Source organism: Xiphias gladius, chromosome 2, assembly GCF_016859285.1.
Source record: "Xiphias gladius isolate SHS-SW01 ecotype Sanya breed wild chromosome 2, ASM1685928v1, whole genome shotgun sequence".
NCBI classification, from domain to species: Eukaryota; Metazoa; Chordata; class Actinopteri; order Istiophoriformes; family Xiphiidae; genus Xiphias; species Xiphias gladius.
Genome location: NC_053401.1, coordinates 6,649,302 through 6,671,998, shown reverse-complemented (window position 1 = coordinate 6,671,998; position 22,697 = coordinate 6,649,302). Strand labels below are relative to the sequence as shown.

General features: G+C 42.2%; 1 protein-coding gene across 4 annotated transcripts; it reads right to left on the bottom strand.

The window, feature by feature from the left end:
* Positions 1 to 273: 273 nt before the first annotated feature.
* On the bottom strand, positions 274 to 19,517 carry golgb1 (golgin B1). 4 transcript variants are annotated; one of them, XM_040141656.1, is made up of 20 exons: positions 19,410 to 19,517; positions 18,378 to 18,456; positions 17,478 to 17,669; positions 17,172 to 17,285; positions 16,803 to 16,970; positions 16,573 to 16,695; positions 15,814 to 15,927; positions 14,865 to 15,567; positions 14,697 to 14,773; positions 13,501 to 13,561; positions 7,134 to 12,231; positions 6,616 to 7,027; positions 6,267 to 6,500; positions 5,356 to 6,192; positions 4,993 to 5,186; positions 4,718 to 4,877; positions 4,096 to 4,196; positions 3,934 to 4,005; positions 3,050 to 3,140; positions 2,801 to 2,938 (listed from the first exon to the last, which is right to left on the bottom strand). In XM_040141656.1, the coding sequence occupies exons 2-20, from the start codon at positions 18,444 to 18,446 to the stop codon at positions 2,801 to 2,803; spliced, it is 8,958 nt and encodes a 2,985-aa protein (XP_039997590.1). In that variant the 5' UTR covers positions 18,447 to 18,456; positions 19,410 to 19,517. The 4 variants fall into 4 exon arrangements, with proteins under 4 accessions (XP_039997609.1, XP_039997590.1, XP_039997618.1 ...); XM_040141684.1 differs by having other exon boundaries at positions 16,803 to 16,967; XM_040141666.1 differs by lacking the exon at positions 19,410 to 19,517 and adding an exon at positions 18,895 to 19,007.
* Between the last annotated feature and the right edge of the window lie 3,180 nt (positions 19,518 to 22,697).

The window sequence follows — 22,697 nt, the reverse complement described above, 5'->3', positions numbered from 1 at the left end:
AGACGCATGTCAGTTTTTAACGTGAGTCATGTCCCTCCACAAAACGTCACATCCTGCACGAAAGTCTGAAATATGCAGCATCTCCAGCTGAATCTGTTTTTTTTTGGTAAACATACAGCTTCGTGTAGCCATTCGCCGAGCGTAATATTTAATATTTTCACTTCCATGTTCACTACTGCACTGTGACTGGCAAAAAGTTCACAACCTTGACTTTAAACAGAGACAGAAACAACTTACACGTTTTATTTTTAGCCCTGTGCTACGAATTATTATTGCTGCAAAACCTATTTTTTTCTTATGTTATCTAACCTGCTCAAGACAAAGCAAAAACCTAAAATTTACACATCAAAGTCTAATCTAGACTTCAAGCAAACAGCTTCCACCCAGACTTTACTTAAACTTAAAAATATCCTTTTATTCAAAGTCTTAAATGTGGTAGTGATTTGAGTGTCGCAGCAATAACAGTGCGTTTATATAATTCTGTCTCCCAGAGAGAGAAGCATTCTACTGTTTTAAAGACCTTCATTTAATTGTGTGCATTTCAAAATGTTACAGTAAGTCATCATTTCCCTTGACTGGTATGAACCTGAGCTTCACATGAACTTTTTAGAAGTTGTGATGACCAAAAGCTCTCAACATTACAAGCATGGCTGGGAACATGGTCAGATGAACAGGGCTTGCCATTCATGAATGTTTGTTTAAAATGCAAAAATCAGTGAGTAACAATAACCCATTTATTCTTAAGTATTTTACAGAAAAGAGGAAAAAAGTATTTTCATTTACGGAGTTGAAATTGAAATTAACCGAGCCCAAACAAACGGTAAACAAAAATCCTAATGCAAATTTAAAAAAAAAAAAAAAAAAAGTCCCACTGTCAGATTTTTTCTAGACACATAAATGAGCAAATAATTAATGCTTGACAAGATCAGTCCCCGATCTAAACCACTAACACTTTAATTACATTTAATTTTTTCTATACAGCCCTTTTAAAAGTTATATACACCTTAAGTATGGCGTGTAAGATGTGAAGAACGTTAATTAAGAAAGAAGGTGGGTACAGAGTAGTCGTTATACCAACAATGAGTGATTGAAAAGAGAAATGAGGATCAATAAATTATGCTACATCAGAGTAGTCTATAACAGGATGGATATCATTATAAAACAGCAGTTTTCCTCCTCTGGAATGAATCCAAACTGTGGTAACATTGCACCTTAGGGCAACTTCATCTGCCATAAAAGCTACAGAGCAAACGGTAAAATCTAAATCTGTGCAACAGAAGCGTAGACATGGAATCTTATTGGATATGAAGGAGGAAGACCCACATCCAGCTGAAATAGATAATACATGTGTGTACATACGTATGAGGAAAGTAAATGGGAAGGAAAACACAACAGGAATGTGTAAGAGCAGAAATTGCACTGTGCTCCATTTTTGTGCATGAAATGAGTAGAACAGGAAGAGACTGGACTATAACAGCACGTCCCGAACCTCAAGCCACCTTAAAAGAAAAGTTCAAACATTTTGGGAAATTCTGCACTTGTTCACCCTCCGGCCAGAGTTGGATGAAAAGATCCATACCACTCTCATATTTGTTAAGTATAAGGCTACAGGTAGCAGCCGGTTAGCTTAGCACCAAGACTGGAAATGGGGAAACACTAGTGGAAGAAGCACTCAGCTTTTTATTACCTAAGTAAAAGTACCAATATCACACTATGGAAATACTCCATTACAAGTAAATGTTCTCCATTCAAAAGGTATTTTCACCAAAATGTACTGAGAGGATCCAATGTAAAGGTACTCTCCTGTGACTGATTTCTGATTCCATATAACATTATTATATTGTTAATACTGATGCATCAATGTGTAACTGTGTCTAATTTTACTGTTGTAGATTTTTTTTTTTTTTAAATGAAACCATCGGAGAAGTTTAGAGGGGAAATCTCTCTAACAACTAATGAAAACTTGAAGTGACAACTGTAAGATAAATGTAATGGAGTAAAAAGCACAATATTTAGCTCTGAAATGTAGTGAAGTAAAAGTATAAAGTAACATAAAACAGAAATACTCAAGTAAAGTACATGTACCTCAAAATTGTACTTAGGTACAGTACGGTTTACACAAATGAGACATTAACTGCTAATTAGTGAGATTCAGAGGTGCCTTTGGGTGGATTTTGCTACTGTTTGACGGAGCCAGCCTAACCATTTGCCCCTGTTTCCAATCTTTGTACTAAGCTAAGCTAAGTAAGCAAGCCTTATATTTAACAGACAGATAGAGGTATCAGTCTAATCGATCAGTAACGCTTTCATTTTGGACCTTTCCCCAAAATGTCCAACTTTTACTTTAACGTAAAGTAACCCTTTTATATCCAAATCTACAGGCACATGGAGAGCACCATATGCCAAAATGCCCGATTATGAATCGACTTTATTTTCCCATAAACCGCAGGAAAAAGGAAGAGAGGAAAATTAAAACTTTGTCCCTTATGTCCTCTCTGCTTGGAAAAACCTGTCATACACACTTAGTCATACAAGATCAAAATGATTAAAATCAATGACAACAGCTCCCTACATAAATGTATTTACTTTGGCTAAAGGTTTAAGTCCTGTAAAGTGCAATGTGTGTGTGTGTAGACCAGATTTCACACCCTGTGATTTATTACATGTAGCAATAGAAAACATATCGATGACTTGGGTTCTGTCTGTGTCACATTTCCATTTTCTTTCTCCTCCTCTCTCTCTCTCTGTCTCTCTCCCTATCGCTATCTCTGTCTCTTATCTTTGTTAAAGGGAGCTGGTTTCAGAGGTATCCGCCCAGGCACAGCAGGAGCAGGACATGCACAGTGAGCAGATAGAGGCTGAACAGCAGAGGGGTGCGTTGGCGAGAGCAGAAGGCCACTCGGAGCATCCGCATCACACCTGGGCCACCTCTTCGAATCTGCGAGAGTAGAAAACACAAGGTTAGAGGAAACATTCAGCTCATAAGTCTTTATTATTACAGCTATTAAGGAGACAAATTAGGTGGTTTAGGACATTAGTGAAACCTTACTCGTGTGACAGCTCCTTCTGGCGGCTCGATAAAAACAGCGGTCTCTGAGTGATCCCGTTCTTGTGCATTGTGCCATTTAGCCTGGCTGTGACTGATGATAATAATAACAACAACAGATGTTAGCTGTCATATTTTGCTGATTACACAAATTGCTCAAAGCTGAAAAGGGACTAGATGAATTCTGGATACAGAAAAACTCAAAAGAGAGCATGTGACAGCACTGTTTGCCAGCTGTTTTTCACAATTATGATTATTAGTGTCAACATTATACATTTGGAACATTTAATCAAGGTCAATTTGGTAGTCAATGTCACATTCTATAACATTAAAATGCGGAAGAGCAACATGATACAACGTGGAATATAAACTAACTGGGATCTAAAGTCATCACTTGTGGTCTTTCCATGTATGTTGTGTATTCATGGAGTATATCACACCACTTTTATTTTTCATGGTTTTTGTTATACATGCTATATACTCGATGTATACAGTGCAATTCTAGTTGTATTACGTTACAAGCTGTTAACAAATCACTGACATATCATCTTTTAAAGTCGTTGTGGCAAACTTGCTTATTTATTTATGTCCACTTCCAAGCAGACAGGGAACAACATCAGGATTCATTTGGTGTTTTGTGTGTGTGTGTGTCCAGCAGACAAAACTAAGTCCATTATTCACACTCCTTCTAGCTGTGTATTGCTCACAAAAAACTCCTTAGTCAGGTCATAAAACGATGTGTTTTGTCAGTACGAGCAGCCACTTTCACATTACACAGTCATTTAATCTATTGTTAATATAAAAAAATACTGTTTATAGCAGCTCTGATATTTCCTGCGTGTGATTAACAAAGTTTTATCTCCCTTATCTCGTGTCATATTTCATACCGTTTGAGTCGGTCCTGTGTGGCCATTAGCTGTTCCTCAGCAGCCACCCTCTGCTGGGTCTCTTCATCTAGCCTGATATAGACAAGGTATAAAATAAGTAAATATCTGTGAGCCACATCCTGCCTGTTTCAAAACCCTGCTAATGTGTGATCCATACTATACCTCCGCTGTAACTCTTTGACCTCAGCTATGTAGGTGTGGCTGTCTAGCAGGCTGCTTCGCTCTTGTGGGGCTCCAGGAGGACTGTCCAATTTCTCTGTGCCCTGTGGGAAGATTATGACATTGTAGAGATAATTCACACTGAATGCAGCATTCTTATCCTGTGTCTTGCTGATTTTATAGTTTTTATCATGCCGTCAGCAAGCCAAAGTTGTCAAACTAAAATACATCTACCACTTAAGATACAATCGTTTATACCAAATGTGTGATATGATCTGAAACTGTAAGCAGAATTATGACAAATACTGAAAGCAGTGGATCCCAAGTAACTAAGGAGTAAATTTAAAGGGATAATTAAAGGGATAAGTAAAGAAAAAAAAGCTGTCAAGCAAAGATTTTTTGCAAAATACTGGATACTTTTTACATCTTGAGGCCTCTAAAAATCCTTCAAATTTAAATATCTGAGAAAGAGAAATCCCTCTTTGCCTGAGCTGCTCACAGCTCGTGTCCATAACCTGTGACAAGGGCTCATTTTAAGGGATAACAAGCTAAGGAAAAAGCACTATTATTATTTAATTTATTTAAAGCAGTCAGAAGCAGCCTAAGTGAATGTCTATGCCCCTACCTCTCTCTGATAATGTTCCTGCTGAAGTTTGGGCTTATGAGTGCGAGCTTCCTCCAGCATGGCGGTGAGTTGTCGCAGTTGTTGGTCCCTCTCTGAGAGTGTGGCGAGGGTCTGCTGCTTCAGCTGCTCTGCTTGAGCCATCCAGTCAATGCGTTCCAGCCTAAAACAAAACACAAGACACTCTAATTCGCAGGCAATAAGTAAAAGGCTCCTTTTGTCATTTTGCTTTGTTGAAACCAGACTAGAATGACAAAAATTCCTTAACTCTGTTTTACCTGAGTGTCTCTATTTCATGCTTGCCCATTTCCACCACATTCTCCATCTGCGTTATGACACCCAGCATGTCTCCGTTCTTCTTCTTCTCCTCGAACAGCTCCTGGCTGACTTTAATTAGCTCTCCTGCACCTAGCCGAGCTAGCTCCGACTGCTGCTTCTTGAGCTCAGAAGTCTGTGTTTGAAGCTGCTCCAGCTGCACACAAAAAGAACAGACAAATGATATGTTGAAATAGATGTCTATGAAAATCCATAAAACATGTTTCTATTTATAGTTTATTCAGAGTTTTTTCAAAGAGTTTTTTTTCGTAATATCTGTGTTTATGACTAAAGCATTTATATTTATTGTCAGACGCGTCACTCACCAGTCTCTCCCTGTCATTTTGAAGGGCTTGTAGCGCGTTCTTCAGGCCCCACACTTCTCCAGTGGAGCCTCCGGGGCTGCTGTGTGCTGCAGGGCCACCTGCCTTGCTCATTTCTTCCAGCTTCACGCTCAGTTCCTGGGTCTTGTTTACTGCCTGGTCCCTGCTGTCCTGGAGGGAGGCCATGGCTTTAGCAAATGACTGGTTCTCTGCTCTCAGCTGTGTCGTCACTTCTTTCTCCTCTAGCAGCTTCTGCTCGATGGCCAGCAGGTCTCGGGCCAGCTCTGCCACCCTCTCCTGAGCGCTCTCAGACTCTGTCCGCATCACACCTCCCTCCCATCGCAGCTCAGCTAGCTCTTTACTCTTACTGTCCTGCTCTTGTCTCTCCCTTAATAAGCTGTCCTCTAAAGCCTCCACTTGCTCTCTTGCTGCCTGTAGCTGCTCTCTAAGCTTCTCTACCTCTGCACCAGGAGCATCTATCACCTGTGATACTGTCCTACTATCAGCAGCCTGACTAAGAATCTCAGTCTCCACTCTCCCTACTTCTACTTCTGTCTCTTTGGCTCTGCTAACACTCTTTAACTGACTTTCCAATTCCTCACGTTCCCTCTCCAGAGAGGTGATTCGTTCTCTCTGAGATGCCAGAAGCTGTTTGTGTTGGGAGTCTTTCATGCTCAGGACATGGTTTAGTTCATCACGATAGCCATGAAGCTGAGCAGACAGCTTGGCCTTTTCAGCATACAGGTCGTCTCTCTGGACCAGCAGAGAGCGCAGCTCTTCCTTCAGGCTGTTGTTCTCCCCTGCTGCCTCTTGAATCAGACCATCCTTCTCCATCATCACCTGGGACACAATACAAATATTATATTGGCCATTTAAAAAAAAAAAAAGAGCAACAAAGCTGTTACGGCCATTACCTGCAGGTGTTTCTCCTCTAGCTGTTTGTACGTGTTAAGGACTCGGTCTCTGTCATCCTGCAAGGAGCCCATGGCGTTCATGAAAGAGTCCAGTCTGGCTTTTCGGTTGTTGCTCTCTTCCTCTGTCTTTCGCAGTTTTTCTTCCAGATCCCGCACTTCACCTCTTCTCTGCTCCAGCTCCTTCTCAGCTTCTTGTGCCCGGCTGTCAGCCTCCTTTCTAGCCTCGTCAGCAGCCTGGGAAATAAAACACGCATAATGGTGAGAAAGCTGCTATTTGCTCTCTTATTAAACATCAGTGAAAGGGCAAAACAATATATAATATGTACTATAAATGAATAAATGTTAATACCTGAGTAACAGCTTGCTCCTTCTCCCCTAGCATTTCCACTTCTCTCCTTTCCTTCTCATTTAACTCAGTCTGCAGACTCTCTGTCAAGGCCTTAGAGGACCTCAGGTCTGTCTCCAGTTGCTCCATGTTCAGACACAGGCGCCTCTCTTCTGCCTCCCTCTCTTTCAGCTCAGTCCTGGCCTGGTCAACTTCACCCTGCAGCCGACCTACAGCCTCTTCCAGAGCCTGGATTCTGTGACGGAGACCCTCCAGCTCATCTGTCAGTGCACGGACTTCATTTTGTGCAGACTGCAGCTCAGCTAGGGTTTGTTGAAGCTTGCTCCTCTCCTCCTCAAGGACAGCTTGGCTCTCTGTGACTTTCTTTTCCTCTTCTTCCAGTCTCACCTGCCGGTCTTTGTCTGCTATCTCTAGTCTGGAGGAAACAAACAATCTTGTGAGTTTGGAGCGAAAACGTTGAAGATAATCAATAATTACAAGGAAACAGGGAAATAAGACAAATGCACAGAGAAGGTTTTTACCTGTCGACCGAAAGCTGAAGCTCCTCTTTCAGTGCAGTTTCTTTCTGAAGCTGTTCTCCCAGTTCCTTTGCCCGTGTTTCAGCCTCCCGGACTTCAGCCTCCTTACCCTGCAGAGCATCATTAAAACGAGTCTCCCACTGTCGGGTCTCGTCCAAAACTCTGTCCCGGTCATCTTGCAGTGAGGACATGCAACGTGAGAAGGCAGCTAACCTGGCCAGAGACTCGTCTAGACGGGTTTGCATCTCCTGGGCTCGTCTCTCAGCAGCCTCTGCCATCTCTCTGGCCTCCAGGGTGGCCTCCTCTTCCTTTTCCCGTTCTCTATAGGCCTCCTCCAGTCTCAGCTCCATCTCCTTCAGTTCAGCTCCCAGCCTGAATCTCACAGAGTCCAGGGTTTGCTCTGCCTCAGTTTTCATCAAGGCCTCTTTCTGCTGGGCGCTCTGTTCTAAAGTTGTTTTTGCAGCTAAGCTCTCGCCTAACAGTTTCTGGACCTCATCCAGTTGAGATTTACAGCTAGACAACTCTGCCTCAATCCTTTTCAGGTCCTCTAGAGTTTTGGAAGTCTCCTGCTGGGATTGTTGTAGTTTGTTGTTGAGCTCGTCATGGCCTAGCTGCAGTGCCTTAGCTTCCCTCCCCAGCTCACTGATCCTCTCCTGGTACTGGATGCTGTCCTTCTGCAGCTGTCGGACCTCCAGCTGCTTCTCCCTCAACAGTTCTTCCAGCTGACGTGCTCTGCTCTGGCTGCCTTCTCTGACCCTCTGAGCAGATCTCAGCTGTTGCTCCAGCTCCCTCTGCTTACCAGACTCTGCTTCAGCTTCAGCTCTCTCTCTCTGGGCTTGCCTCATGTCCTCTTCCAGTCTGGATGCCCGGTCCCTCTCGCTCTGAGCCTCGGCTTCGAGTTCAGCTCGCTCCCTCTCCAACCTCTCCACCTCCCGCTTATGTTCAGCCAGGTGTTCCCGGTTATCTGCTGTCTCTTGCTGGTAACCGGCGATACTCCCGTTGAGTTGGGCCAACTGGTTCATCAAACGCTCCTCCAGGTTATCCTTCTCAGTTTCAAGGCTTCTGAGTAGTTCTTTGAACTGAGTTTCCCTCTTCGAACCCTCTTCAATCAGGCTCTTCTCTCTCTCCTTGCTCTCTTGTAGGCCCTTCTCAAGAGAGGCCACAAGACTCAGCCTCTCTTTACTTTCCTGGAGGTCTTGCTCAAGAGACGCCAGTTCAGCTTTGAGTTCAGCCTCCCGTTCCTGCCACAGTCCCCTCTCTTTGTTAACAGCTGCGTCCATCTCCTTCATTTTATCCTCTAATAAAGTTTGAGCTCTTTCAGTCATTTCTTCGTTTTCTTTCTCATCTTTAGGCTGCAAATGTGTTTCTGGTGCAGACACTGCAACTATTTGGTTGTCTGGAGTCTCTTCTGGCGTTAAGGGTTTTTCTTGGTCTACATATTGACTCTCAATAGGCTCTGGTTTGGTCATGATTATGTCTAATTTCTGGGCAGTGACAACCTCTTCTACAACAGCTGCAGAGCTAACTGGAGTCACTTGTATTTCATTGTCCTCTTTGTCTCCCATTTGGGCAAGTTGCTCCCTTAGTTCTTCAATCTGCTGCCCTAAAGAGTCTCTCTCTGCAGCTGTAGCATCCAGCTCAGCTTTCAAAGCCCCCAGCTCTTCTTGAAGTCTTTCAACCTCAGTTTTGAGAGTCTTGTCCTCTCGTTTTATTACGGGCTTTTCCTGCATCTCTCTGAGTCTCTCATTCTCCTCCTCTAACTCCAGTATTTTCTGCTGTTTTGTTTTGGCAAATTTCCTCATTTTGTCTTTCACCAAATCCACCTCTTTCTGTGCGTCCTCTGCCTGCCTCTCAGCTTCTTGCCTTGCAGCTTCATGTGTCCTCACCCTAGCTAATAACTCCTGTCTCTCCTGTCTGGCAGCTTCCAGGACTCGTCTCACCCGCTCTGCCTCGTCACTCACATTTTCATAGGACTTGAGCAAAGTCTCGTACTCGTCCTTCATGCCTTGAGCCTTTTCTTCCCATTCTCTGCTTGCCCTAGCAGCCTCCTCTCTTGCCAAATCCACTTCTCTCTTACAAGCATCTTTCTCATTCAGTATGCCTTCCATGGCCAGTTTGAGGCTCTCACAGGATGATCCGAGGCTTTGATTCTCCAGTAACGTTCGATCAACCTCATCAATCAGTCTAAGTCTTTCTCCTCTTAGCTTCTCCAGCTCATCTTCTGCTGACTCCATTTTCTGCTGCAACTCAGCAATGAGCTTCTCAGTTGAAGCTAGTTTCTCCTTCTGGGTTTTGTTGTCTTTGAGGGCCTCTTTGCGGGAGATCAGAGCAGCCTGAAGTTTTCGTTGAAGCTGCTGAATCTTTGCCTCACTGTCTTTTTCTTCCTCTTGCCTCTGTGGTGCTTCAACCTCTAACCTCTGTGTTTTTTCCTGCTCAACTTTTAATTCTTCCTGTAAAGAAGTGATTAGTTGATCCTTCTGAGACACCGTATCCTGCATTGAGTGTATGAGAGAGTTCTGCTCACTAAGCTGCTGACTGAGCGCCATTATCTCCTGGTTCTTGTTGTCGAGAAACTGCTTGAAGTCTTCCACTTCAGCCTGAAGAGTTACAATGGAGGATGTGGAATCAGCAGATGCTGCTTTGGCTGCAGCTTCCATCTCTGCTTTTAGTGTTTCTGCATAAGATTCAGCTTGGCGATACTTTACTCTAAGATCATTAATTTCCTCTGAGAGTGCATCAATCTGTTTTTCCTTTTCTCTTAGTGCTTGTAGCTCTTTGCCCAAATCCAGTAATTCAGCATCCTTCAGTGACAGACTGGCCTGAGTTTCCTGCAACTGCTTCTCTAGCTCTGTGTTAGCCATCCCCACAGTCTGGATCTTTTCTCTGAGAGCTTTCAGAGATTCCTCCATTTGGTCAGAGTGGGCGTCAGATGACTCTGCAGGATGCTGAACTAGATCACTAGTTTGTGGCTGGGATGAATCAGGGGCAGATGTGGAAAAATCCACCCAGTCCTCCTGGACCCAATCACCTGCTGCTTTCTTCTCCAAATTTTCAGCTAGTTGTTTGGTCTCTTGTTGAGGCAGGTCCTCTCTCTCAGGGCTCACTTTTTCTTCTAATTCTCTCAGTTTAGTAAGAAGGACCTCTCTCTCTCCACTCTGCACCTCAAAACGTTCCATCAGCTTACTGAATTCTTCTTTCTGCTGCTTCAGTTGTTCACGGTGGTGTCTGTCTTTCTCTTTCGCTTTGCGGATGGTTTCTTTGCGAGATTCTTGAGCCTCCTGAACTTTCTTCTGAAGCGTTTCACACTCTGCTTCAAGAGTGGCCACTTGGGATTGTAACACAGTTGTTTCAGAAGAAATGTCTGATGCCTGCTGAGTATTTTCAGCTTCTTCATTTAGCTTTCTATTCAGGGCAAGCGTCTCAGCAATGACTTGATCCTGTTCGCTAATTTTCTGCTCAAGAACTTCAACTGTCTCTTCTTTGGATCTTAAAGCTTGCTTGAGCTCCAGGAGTTCAGCCTCCATTTCTTGAATCTCATGTCCACTAGTTTTTTCTACCTCTGGAATATCGGCAGGAGTTTCTCCCTTTGCTAATTCATCTCGCTCTTTCCTTTTTTTTTCTTCTACCTCAAAATCAGCAACCTTCTTCATGAGCTCTTTGCGTTGCACAAGTGCAGCCTGCAACTTCTTCTTTGTATTTGTTAGTCGGGTTTCCAGACTTTCCTTCTCCTGTCGTAAACTACCAAGTTCATCGTCTACATGAGCAGTTGAGTCTTCACAACGTGCTTGCCGTTCCTCATCTCTCACTTTCTGAAGTTCCACTATCTGCTCCTTCAGTTTATTGAGTTCACTGTCTATCTGGAACTTCTCTTCTTCTACTTGAAGGAGTTTAGCAGACATACTGTCATTGAGCTCCATCATTTCATGCTCTTTCTGACTGAGATGAAGCTGTAGCTCATTGATCTCTGAGTCCTTCATTGACAAAGACTCATTGTTTAGATCTGAAGTCTGGGAATATTCCAACATGCTGTTTTCCATATCTTGCAGCCTCCTTTCAAGCTCAGAGGACAGAAGTTCTCTGTCCTCCAGCTGAGCACTCAACATCCTGGCCTGACCCTCCTGCTCAGAGAGAGCTTGGTGGGTTGTTTCCAAGTCGCTCTGCAGGCTCTGGATCTTCTGTTCCTTGGCTTTACTTTCAGCATTCAAAGTATTTATCTGTTCTTCTATAAGGTTCATTTCAACACTGTGTTTCTCCACCACTGAGCTACTTTGCTGGGAAACCTTGTCCAACTCCATTCTGGCTAACTTAAGCTCCTCTGCAAAGAAGTTGCTCTGGGACTCTGCCTCTTCTTTTGCAGCAGTAAGGGACTGTGTTTCATCTTCCAGACTCTTGATTTTCTCTTGTGACTCTGTAGCTGTCTCTCTGAGCCTCTGCAGCTCAGCCAAAAGCTCACTGTACCTCTTCTGGAGTTCCTCGGCCAAAGCCTGAGCAAAGAACGGTCCAGAGGGCACGTTAGCATCTGTGGAGGAAGAACTCTGCTGTGTTAGATGAACCTGAACTGTCTCTCGGATGATGACAGAGGAGGACTCAACTTGAACTGTGGAGGTTTCCTGCTCCATGCTCGTCGTCTCCCACGACTGCAGCTGCAGCTGGCCAAAGTCCTGCAGGGTGGAGGGCCACTCCTGGCCTCCATCTTGATTCACAGCTTCCAAGAGGGTCCAGCTGCTGTGGGCCACTTCTGAATCACTACTGGCGACCATCTCGTCTGAGGAGGTCCCTTTGGATTCTTCTGGGGACTCAGACTGGTGTCCAATAAGCTCTGGGCTGCTCTCATTATCAGCAGAACTGGAGAGGACAGAGGTATCCTCAGCCACTAAGGTGGTCTCTTCTTCTTGTGTATCCTCCATTAGGTTAGGAAGAGCTAAAGAACTGTCATGGGTGGCCGTACAGGCATCGTGATCCTTATCTGGAGTCTGATTGTTTGTTTCAATTGATGCGACCTCACTGGAGCTGTGGTCTGTAGCCAGTCTGAGGGATTCTCGCAAAGCAACCAGCTGATTGTCTTTTTCTAATAGCTGCTGCTCCAATGCCAGTATGTGTGCTGTGGAAGACAAAGTAATTAGAAAAATACAGTCAGACTAGGCTCCCGAGCAGAAAATCAGTACTTAACCAGGCAAAATCACTCCTGGAAACAGAATTGCCTATTTTTATTATCTTGGAAAGCTAATTATTTTAAAACTACTGTAATGTAGGAAAGATACAGTAAGATAAACAAGAATATCACCTATGGTATCCTGATGAATGACTCTGTATACCTTTCCTCTAAAATTAATTAAAAGACCAACAACATCGACACCTTTACAGAACCCAGATTGATTCTAAAGAGATTAAGAAAATTTCTATCCTTCAAATGTGAATTTCACGATTTAAATAGACACATTCTCATTTTACTTTCATTATATTGTTAAATAATTACAATAAGGGTCACAAGGACACAATTTCCACAATCCACAATTTTTTTTTAATCTCTAATTTATTGACATTTTATGACCTCAAACCAGTGGCAGAAGTACTCATATCTTTTTCTTAAGTAAAAGCAGCAATACAACAATGTAAAAATACTCAAGTTACAAGTAAAGGTATTAAATAAAAATAAAAGTACAAAAAATACTCTTTACACAGATTTGCCCATTTAATATATATATATATATATATATATATATATATATATATATATATATATATATATATATATCTCTCTCATATGACTGGATTATAATTATTGATGTATCAGTGTATAAGGATCACCTAGATGGTGTAGCTGGCAAGGTGGGGCTAATTTTAACTACTTTATACTGCCGAGTAGCTTAATTTATAGTAAGGCATCACAGGGCTGCAGATAACGATTATTTTCATTATAGATTAATCTGCCGATCACTTTCTCAAATGCTTGCTGAAACTGATTACTCATCCAACCTATAAATTGTCTGAAAATAGTGAAAAATGCCTGTCATACCATGCCAAGATGGCATCTTCAATGTATGGTGTTGTCTGACCATCAGTCCAAAACCCCAAATGATTAATTTTACAATAATAGAAAGACTGACGAAATCAGAAAATCCTTACATTTGAGAAGCTGGAACAAATAAATGTCTGGCATTTTTGGTAGAAAAATGTAGAAAAATGACAATTGATCGATTTTGTCCCTATTTCTACACATATGAGCCTTGTGCATAATAGCTCTATATTTGTTTGTCTGGAGCTGCATAAAAAGGATTTATTGTATGTGTGAGCATACTGATCTTGACCATTATGTTAGATACTGTCTCCATATAATGTGTGAATTTTATTTTTGGAAAGATTTTTATACCTTTTTCAGCTTCAGATGAATCCTGTGCTGACGGTTCAGTCGCATCATCTCTTTCAGACAACTGAAAGAAAGAGACAAAACTGTGACTATCTTTTGAAAACAGGCCGGACTGAAAGTTGTTGTGATTTACTAGAGAAAAATCCTGAGTAAGAAGGAGTGAAACAACGGTTTTTAAAAAAAGGTCCATGCGGCCTCTATGATTGCTCTTTCAAATTAAATCTATATCAGCAGCATACAGTATAAGGCTGTACTGTGAGGTGAAGGTCGGCTCAGACAGTCGGTCATACCAGTGGATCAGCGCAGAAGGGATTAGACTCGCGTCCTCACAATGAGTTAAAAAGCATTGTCTGTCTACTGTATGACCCTGCTTCTGTCCTGTCTGAGATGGAGATCACCTGTCCAGACACAAGCTGTGACCCTGGACTGGGTGCAGTTTATAAGACCATTCAGACTGCCCTGCTCTAAAAATAAAAGGTGCTTCTGCAAATTGTGTTTTAAATGTACAGGGAAAAGTACAAATGGAACACCTGTCTGTCTTTGAAGATTGATTATTTAGAACTACTTTTACTCCCAATACCTCAGCTTATACTAAGATTCCAGTCCCACATCTTCCACTTTAACACCTTTTCATCATATAAACAGAGACACAGTATAACAGGAACTCAGTACAGTTTAAGTTTAAGCTTTGTAGAGATGGTAAAGCTTGTAGGGTATCATGGAGCTGCCTTTTGAAGTTCATATCTCAGCGGAAACAAGCTGCTTACATCTAGTGTTAAGCAAGTAATAACTACCAAAAATTACTTCTGTGTTCTTTAATACTCTGTGTTGAAGACCTCACTTACACCTGGCATTAATGTAAAATCTGTGTCTGGACATTATATCTGGTTGAGGCAAATTGCATGTTAATGCAAGGAATAAATGCATGCAGTGAGCACGGTGATCAGATTGTGATCGGATTGGCCAGCCCAGTTAATTTGTGATATTCAAATCTGATTAAAATGCAGGCAGAATGAGGATCACGAGAAAGCTCTTTAACACCAGGTATAAATGCAAAGGCCTGTCGGTCAGACGTCCCACACTGTGAGGACAAAGAGCAATAAAATAGCGTAAAGGCAAGACAAACAGATAATCCAGATAAAGTATCCTGCCATAGATCACGTGTTACTACCAGGTATAAATGTGGCTGTAATACTGACCGTTACAATTTGCTGCTCCAACTGCTGTATCTTGGCAGTGGCCTCATTCTGTTCTGTGGTTTTTCTGTCAAGTTGTTCTGAAAATCAGAAGATCACATTAAAAATATCCGTACCTTGGTTTGACATTAATACACTGAATCCCACAAACAACCAGATAAATGCTCTTACCCTGAAGGGTTTCCATGGTGTGGGTGAGCTCTGCAGAATGTTCCTCGCTATCACTCTGTTTGTCTTTCAGCCTTGTGATTTGGGTGTCAATCGACTGTACAGTGTCCAGAAACAGGGAAAGGTCAACAGGGACGGGGTTTTCCTCTGCTGCTTGTACATCATCTAGAGCCAGAGCTTGTAAATGTCTCCAAACTTCAGCCAAGATCTCACTCTTCTTCTGGGCATCTTTCTGCTCCTCTTTAAGTGAAGCCAGCTCTCCTTCTAGTTTATCAACTTCTGACTTCTCCTTCTCTAAGGCGTCCTGGCTGGCACGAACTGCTGTCTCTCTCATAGATGCAAGTTCACTTTCAAGCCGAGCTATTTCTGCTCTGTCTCTCTCTGAAGCATCATGGCTCGTTTGAACGGCTGCGAGCTCAGCCTGTTTCATGAGAGCCAGCTCTCTCTCCAGTTTGGCAACTTCCATCTTCTCCTTCTCCAGAGCCTCCTGACTAACATGCTCAGCCTCTCTCAGGGAGACCAGCTCACTCTCTTGCCTCGCCACCTCCGTTCTCTCTCTTTCCAGAGCCTCCAGGCTGGTTCGGAGGGCTGCAAGCTCTACATCTGCCTTGCCGGCCTGTTCGGCCCACTGCTGCCTCTCCTCCTCCCTCAGCTTCACGACCTCAGCCAGCTCCTGCTCCATCTGCCGGAACTGAGCAGTCAAGATCTAAAGAAAGAGGGTGAGACAGAGAGTTAGAAAGAGGATATGAGTGGGTGTGTTTTGTGTGTCTCAGTCAAACAATCCATGATAATGACATGCCATCGAGATCTAGGGTGTGTCTTGTTTGAAGTGTTTTTGAGTATTCATTCCAAGTAAAGCATCTGTAAAACTTATGACATATGAGGAACAATCTCTATAATAACCTTGGATAAGAAGGTGCACAAAAAGCAGCTAATCCAACAGGATCTGTACCTGTTTTTGCTGATCAGCACTGCTCACTTCCTGCTGCAGCATTTCCAGCACTTGGGAGCGAGATTTCAAGGACTCCTCGAGCTCTTCACAACGCCTCTGGGCTGCATGCAGGGCCTTGGAAAGATGAGATCACAAAGAATCCACAAGTGTATAAGTCTAGGAATGTACTGTTCGTCTGAAGTGTGGCAGTTGTCCACTCTTCCGCTGCTTGATTAATTGAAACATTTTTGTGTTTGTCCACTGGAGATGAACTGAGACAAATTCCAGTTGTTTGCCAGTCATTCAAATTTAATTAAAGAATGGGTATTTCCTGTTTTTAGCCTAAATCCTTTTCAAAATAAAGTGTTTAGTTTGCAAATCGATGGTCTAAGGATAGAGGGAGCGTAGCCCTCTGGGGTATATTAGTGGTTTTGGCCCATATAAATTCATTTCACCTGACAGGATAATGACATTAAATTGTTATTATTAAAAGACTAAAACATATTTTCTCCATAATTAGAGTCCTTCTTTTCATGATTTGATGTGGCTGTACTCTTTCAAACAATCAACGAGAGCTCAAACGACTGAAAGAAAATTATTTAGCAACAATTTACTTAATACATTAATCATTTAAGCCCTACAGCCCTACAATGAACAGAAAGAGAAAAAAAAAATAAAAGGTCAAATATTCAGAGTAGAGTCTAAATGGGTGGACTATAAATTAATAAACCACAAATAAATTATAGTTAGATTATATTGAAAAACGACTGGATCTTGTACCTGCTGTAGCTCGCCGTCATTCTGAGACTGCGTTGTGACCCTCATCAGCTCTTCTTCATGTTTTTGGATCTGTTCCTGGAAACGCACATCCTTCTCACAGACCACAGCCTGCAGCTTATGCAACTGAAAACAAAAAATACACCAAATCATCCAGACAGATCCTTTCTCGGGACATTTTAAGTCATTCAATCTTAACAGAGTAAGACAACATGGAATTCCAGCTAAGTCACCTGCTCAGCATGGGCAGATTCCTTCTCTTTAAGAAGCTGTTCGGTGGCCTGGAGTCGTTGTTTAAGCTCCATGCCGTTGGCCTCCTCCTCGCTCAGCTTGTTCTTCAGTTCTTGGAGCTTCTCCTCGACTGCAGCACCAGCTTCTGTGAAAGAGCTGTCTGGGCTCTGCTGTAGACAAAACAGATGTTCTGTCAGATAAGTCAGAAGTCAGATAAAAACTGAAGGGCCTGATTTTTATCGTTAGTTTCTGGTTAACGTGTAACATATCTTATTCTGTATAAAATCTTTTTTTTTTCTTAAAAGGCAACTGGAGCGTGATTTGTAATAATCCTACAAGCACAACACAATTTCTTTCCTCATTAAACTCACTGTGCTTCCTCCTGATCCTTTCAAATCAGTTATCTGTTTGTTTAGTGTAGCCATCTTAGCTTTGGCCTGCAGTTTGAGTTTGGTGAATCGAGCCTCGGCTTCTTCCTTTTCATTCTGTGGATACGAAGCAAAAAAACAGACAAAACAAAACAATGTTGGCATAAAGAATACACTGTGGTGAACTGATTGTTGGAGGAAAATGTTGACAGCAAACGATGACACACACACACACACACACACACACACACACACACACACACACACACAGACACACAGACACACACACACACACAGACGATTATTCACCTTGAGCTGCACATCTTTGTTGGCCAGCTCGGTGTCCTTTTGGACAAGCTGAGTGTCTTTGTCTCGGATAAGCTCCTTCAGGTGGACCACCAGTTGTTCCAGGTGGGCCAGCCTCTCCATGGCCTCCTCAGGTACCTCAGACTCCGTTGGAGCCTGGCCCTCATTGGCAGGGAGCTGTGGCACCAGCATACCCTATTCAAAATTCATTTTGAATACAAAAGGTCAGTTTATTCATCATGGTTAGTCCTGCTCAGCCTTTAAAAACAGCTGTATCTCTGGAGGAAATTGGTAAAGAATGAGAAAATTAGCCTAACAAGTCCATCAGGGTTATTTTTACCTTGGCCCTGACACTTCAAATTTTCTGACAGAAAGCCTGCATTAAAAACTGGGGGTAAAGAGACAGATTTGTGGGAGTAAAAGTAAGGATATTTTGGCCTCTGCTGCTTTCATTTTGACCATTAATTCTCTTTTGAGCAATCCAACTTAATGTCAGTATCATACTAAATCGCTGGAGTTAAATTCGGAGAGAGACAAAGGTTTTCTTGAAAATGCAGACACTCTGGAGTCAAAACATTTATTGGCTCTTGGAGCTATTGGCTATGCATATCTTCAATATCTTGCATAAAATACTAGTAAACCTTGCATAAAATGTTTCTGTTCTGATAGGATGACTATAAGAACTCATCTTGTCTTCATTTCAAAAGATGAAAGACAAGCAGACATTTTCTACCCTCACCCACTTGTTTTTGTTGAATGATTGCCCCAACTAGAGGATAAAGGGCTCGACAGGCTTTCAAATTGGCCAGACATACAGTCTGCACATACTTATTTAAAAGCCGGGGGCACAGTTGGCAATACTCTTCTTTTTAATGCGTTATAATTTATGTGTTGGCCTCTCACCTGCGGGTCTCCATCTGGGCCCTCCTCTCCAGAGAGTTCCTGGAGGACTGTGGCCAGGCGGCTTAACATAAATGTGGCACTGTGAGTGGGGGAAAAAAAACAAAAACAAAGTTTGAGGCTTCAGCACGGACTAACATGTAAAAATTTCTAACATATAAACCATTCCCTTGCTGCACCTGCACAAGCCCTATTCTGTTTGGTATAGATGCCGCTCTCCTTTTCCCAGTTGACATGAAATTGCAGAGGCTGGGATTTGAAATTTGATTTGATCTGAGACTGGACTGAGATTTCCAAAGTCAACAATGACCTTTCAGTCTCAACTTTTACGCCAACATGAGCGAGAAGTCCTTAAAGTGCTCAGAAAAATGGAAATTTGAACATCTACAATTTCATGATAACTGGGTGCACTACATCTGCTGAGGAAGATCGTGTGATGATTTGATGCTCAAGAACAGCTGCTAAAAAGGAGCTTGTGTTGAGATTTTGTCAGTTATATGGACCTTTTTAATGGCTTTACCAATTACCACAGCTTAGGCGATTAGTCAATTAATCGATAAGTTGATCAACAGAAGGGCCATGGGCAAAACGCAAAAGCAACACATTGCCAAACCCCCTTAGCCTATTTTCTCCGAGCCGAGCCGAACAGAACCGAGTCTTTCCGGATCTGCCGGACACTCCACTGCGGCTGCGTCACTCGATCTGTGAAGAGCAAAAATTATACCTAGCTAACGCGAAATTGGACGGCAAACTTTAAGAGCAACGGGACACCTATATCTTCAAAGCACAGCAGACACATCTGAAGATAAAGAAACGGTGGCGTGAACAGGATGCCTAGCGAAACCATTCGCTGTTTACTCTGACTGTAGTTTCCACGGTTTAGTTAGCTTAGCTGGCTAATGGTCGATAACTCGTAAATAGGACCTCTTCTTTAATACCTGGTCCGCTGACTTTTTCTGCCCAGTGCATGACAGCTCTGAGGTGCAGCCCTGCGAGCTGTGTATTTTTTTTTAAAAGAAATTGCCTTTAACTCACCTGTGCGACAGCGCTTCCCAGGTAAAAGTGTCTGGTTTTTATTTGATATTTTTCCTCGGATGGATTTCTGAGCATAGCCACATCACCAAACATTCCCGGAAACAAAACTTCCTCTGCACTGATTGGACAGCCGGGATCTGCGTATGTAAGGGACTGCCTGCAAATGTCCAAGTGAGTACTCCTTCCTGGGGAGCATCTGCATAAATATACACATTTTTAAAAAGAAAAATGAGCCCTTGAGCAAAAAAAAAAAAAAAAAAACAACAAAAAAACAAAACCCACATAATTTGACCCTACACCATCTGGAACAACACAGAAGAAAATATAACGATGGTAAGACATGACCAAAGAGTCAACCTGCTCATCAACCATGGCAAGCAGCTCGGGAGGAGTCTACTGCTGCTTGCCCACTACACCACAGTGTTTGTGGCCTTCGTGGGGCGCACTGTGCAGTGGATGGTGGATGCGGTGAAGTGGACCAGCCTGTTTGCACGCTACACGGTGTCAGCGTTTGACTCCATCTACAGACACCTGCACTGGGGGAAGAGGAAGATTGTCGCCGGTGGGGCCAGAGAGCTCTGCCCGAGCTCTGGTATGGAGCCACAGTGACTTCATGTTTATCATGACTTTTAGTGACAGTGCTATATTGGCAAAAAGCCAATAAAAGGCAGCAGTGAACAGCAGAGACTGAAGCTGAAGGGGTTAACCTTTGGAAACTGTATATGAAGCGAAAGTGATACTTGATGAAGAACGAAAAATGAGGCCTTACTGAAGTCTGAAATATTATCGCTTTTTACTTTTGTAAGATCTTAGAATATAGCTATTTGTTACATAGTCTTACGGGTGTTATATTTGTACGTGTTGCTACATAATTTGTTCAATCTAGGTTTTGTTATCGTCAGGAAATGCTCTTCCAAAATGTTGGAAACTACATGTCAGGCTATTTGTTAGACAAGCCCATATGCTGCCATGCATCCTTTGTACCCGCTGATATATGCAAATGTGTCACAGGGTAATGCAAACTAGAGTGAAACATGATGGAAGCATACTATATGCCTTTTTTTAGAACTACATTATTGCACTAAAGCAAGGTTAGGATAAAATTTTTAATTTAACACTAAATGAAGAATACATCATAACATCAACAGCCAAATGTTTTTTTGTTTTGTTTTGATTTTTAAACGTATGTGCCTGTGAAGCATGCACAATATTTCATTTCACTGTAATATCTGTTGTTTTTTTTGGCATAAAATGACCAGTTCCTCTTCCGACACGAATTAATGATGAGCTACCGAACTGGCAAGAGCAGTGCTTTCTGCCGTTTTTCTTTGTTAGTCTGAAACTTTTACCGTGGTTTTGAGATTTTTATAGCCAGAAAGAAACGTAAGCACTCCCGCTGAATGTATTACAGAGGCAACTAGTATCTGACGTAAAAAATATTATCAACGTGAGAAATGACACTATGAAAAGTGAAATGTTGCTTTAAAGTGACCCACAACTGCATTTACTAAAGTTTTTATTTTTATTTTGTATTAATGCATATACTTTAATTTAGTGCATTTAGAATGCAGTTAAAGCACTGACATATACAGTATATATCTGTATTATTTTTTATTACTGATAATTGATTAGTAAATTGTAACAATGCACTCTTGACATTAACTGCAACAATAGCTGCTGAATAGGACAAATACACTTACACTTTCAAGTATATTACAAAATTGTTGTAACAAAGGAGTCATGTTTAAGAAGTGAGATTTAACTTCATACAAAATCACTTTGACGTAGCTGTCGTGTTATTTTATGGCATTCACAATGAGATCAAATGGCTTTCTGCCGCGTTTTGATATTAATTTTACTAAGTCAAACTGTAATGTTTGTTCAGTTATTGTACTAATCAGCCATGGCTCTTGCCTCCTTGGATTCAGACTGTAGTATCTAAATAAAGATCTCTACCAAACTGTGTTGTACTTTTTTATTCTAGTTTTTTCCTTGAATCATTGGTTTTGTCAGACAGCATTGAAAATAATGAACAATTTCCCAGAGTCAAATATCAGGACCCAAAAGGAATTAAGACAAACGCTAGTAAATAATCAAATTTGAAAACTTGGACACTGAATTTTGGGGCTTTTTTTTTTCTACAAAATTACCTAAACTTATGAAATTGAGTATCAAAATTGTTGTAGATTAATTTTCTGTCCATCAACTTCTTCTGAATAATCATATAAACACCTGTTAATCACAGACATACACCACAGGATGTATAGTGGAGTGTAAAATTAAAAGCACACAAGACTGCAAAAGACAACAGATAACAAAAATAAAACATGCAATATTAAAACAATTAAGGCACTACTTATGCATATTCAATGTAAGTAATGGAGGACAAAATCCAGTCTTCAATATGTCCAAAAAATGTGTTATCTGAAGTCAATATGAGGGTTTTATCTTACAAAGTCTCTCTTTGTGTTTCCATGGACAGTGTTGAGCTGCAGCAGAGAGTCACTAACCAAAAAGAGAGAACTTTGTACTAAAAAGGCCGCAGCCTTACAAAGACGCGCACTTGGCTCGTCTAATATGTCTGGCTTAAGCCTTATATTAGCTTCAGATAAACGTTTGAATGAGGACTGTGGATGTTGTCCCCCATGACTTACTTCGAAAGTGCATTAGGAGGGGATTTTTTTTTTTTTTTATGGCCTGTATGAGCAGGAGGAATGATTAGATCAAGCAAAACCAGTTTCAACGTACACATGGACACTGACTATTGTGTTACGGCAGATTTGAAAAGCTGTGAACCTGTCCTTTAAGCGTGTAGTGGAGGGAGTCACAGACTTAGGTTTGTGCGTTTTGTACTGTGCTTAGTCTTCGCTAACAGCATTAAAGCTGCACCACTCATATTTCAGTGCACTTGCTGAGCGAGGTGTATCCCATCGGTTCAGATACATGACTGTGCTGGATATCCCGTGTCTCCAGGTGACGGATGAAAGCTGTATTGTGCTTGTCAGCACATCTCAGGATAAACATGGACAGAGGTGGAAGTGTCAACCTGCCCTTAACTGGGATGATTAAGACGATCATCTGCATGTTTGCCTGGATTACAGCCGGTGACTAGGCCCAAGGAGGACACAGAGGGGCGTGGATCACCACAACCCCCGAACGCAGTCATCTACAAAAGGCCCGCGCCGGCGGCTGCTCTCACCCTAAGTCCCAACGTTGTGTGACCGTGAAGAGGGATCACCTCCGCTTCACGGTAGACCAGCTGGGGTGAGAGGTTTGTGCGCCAGCCGC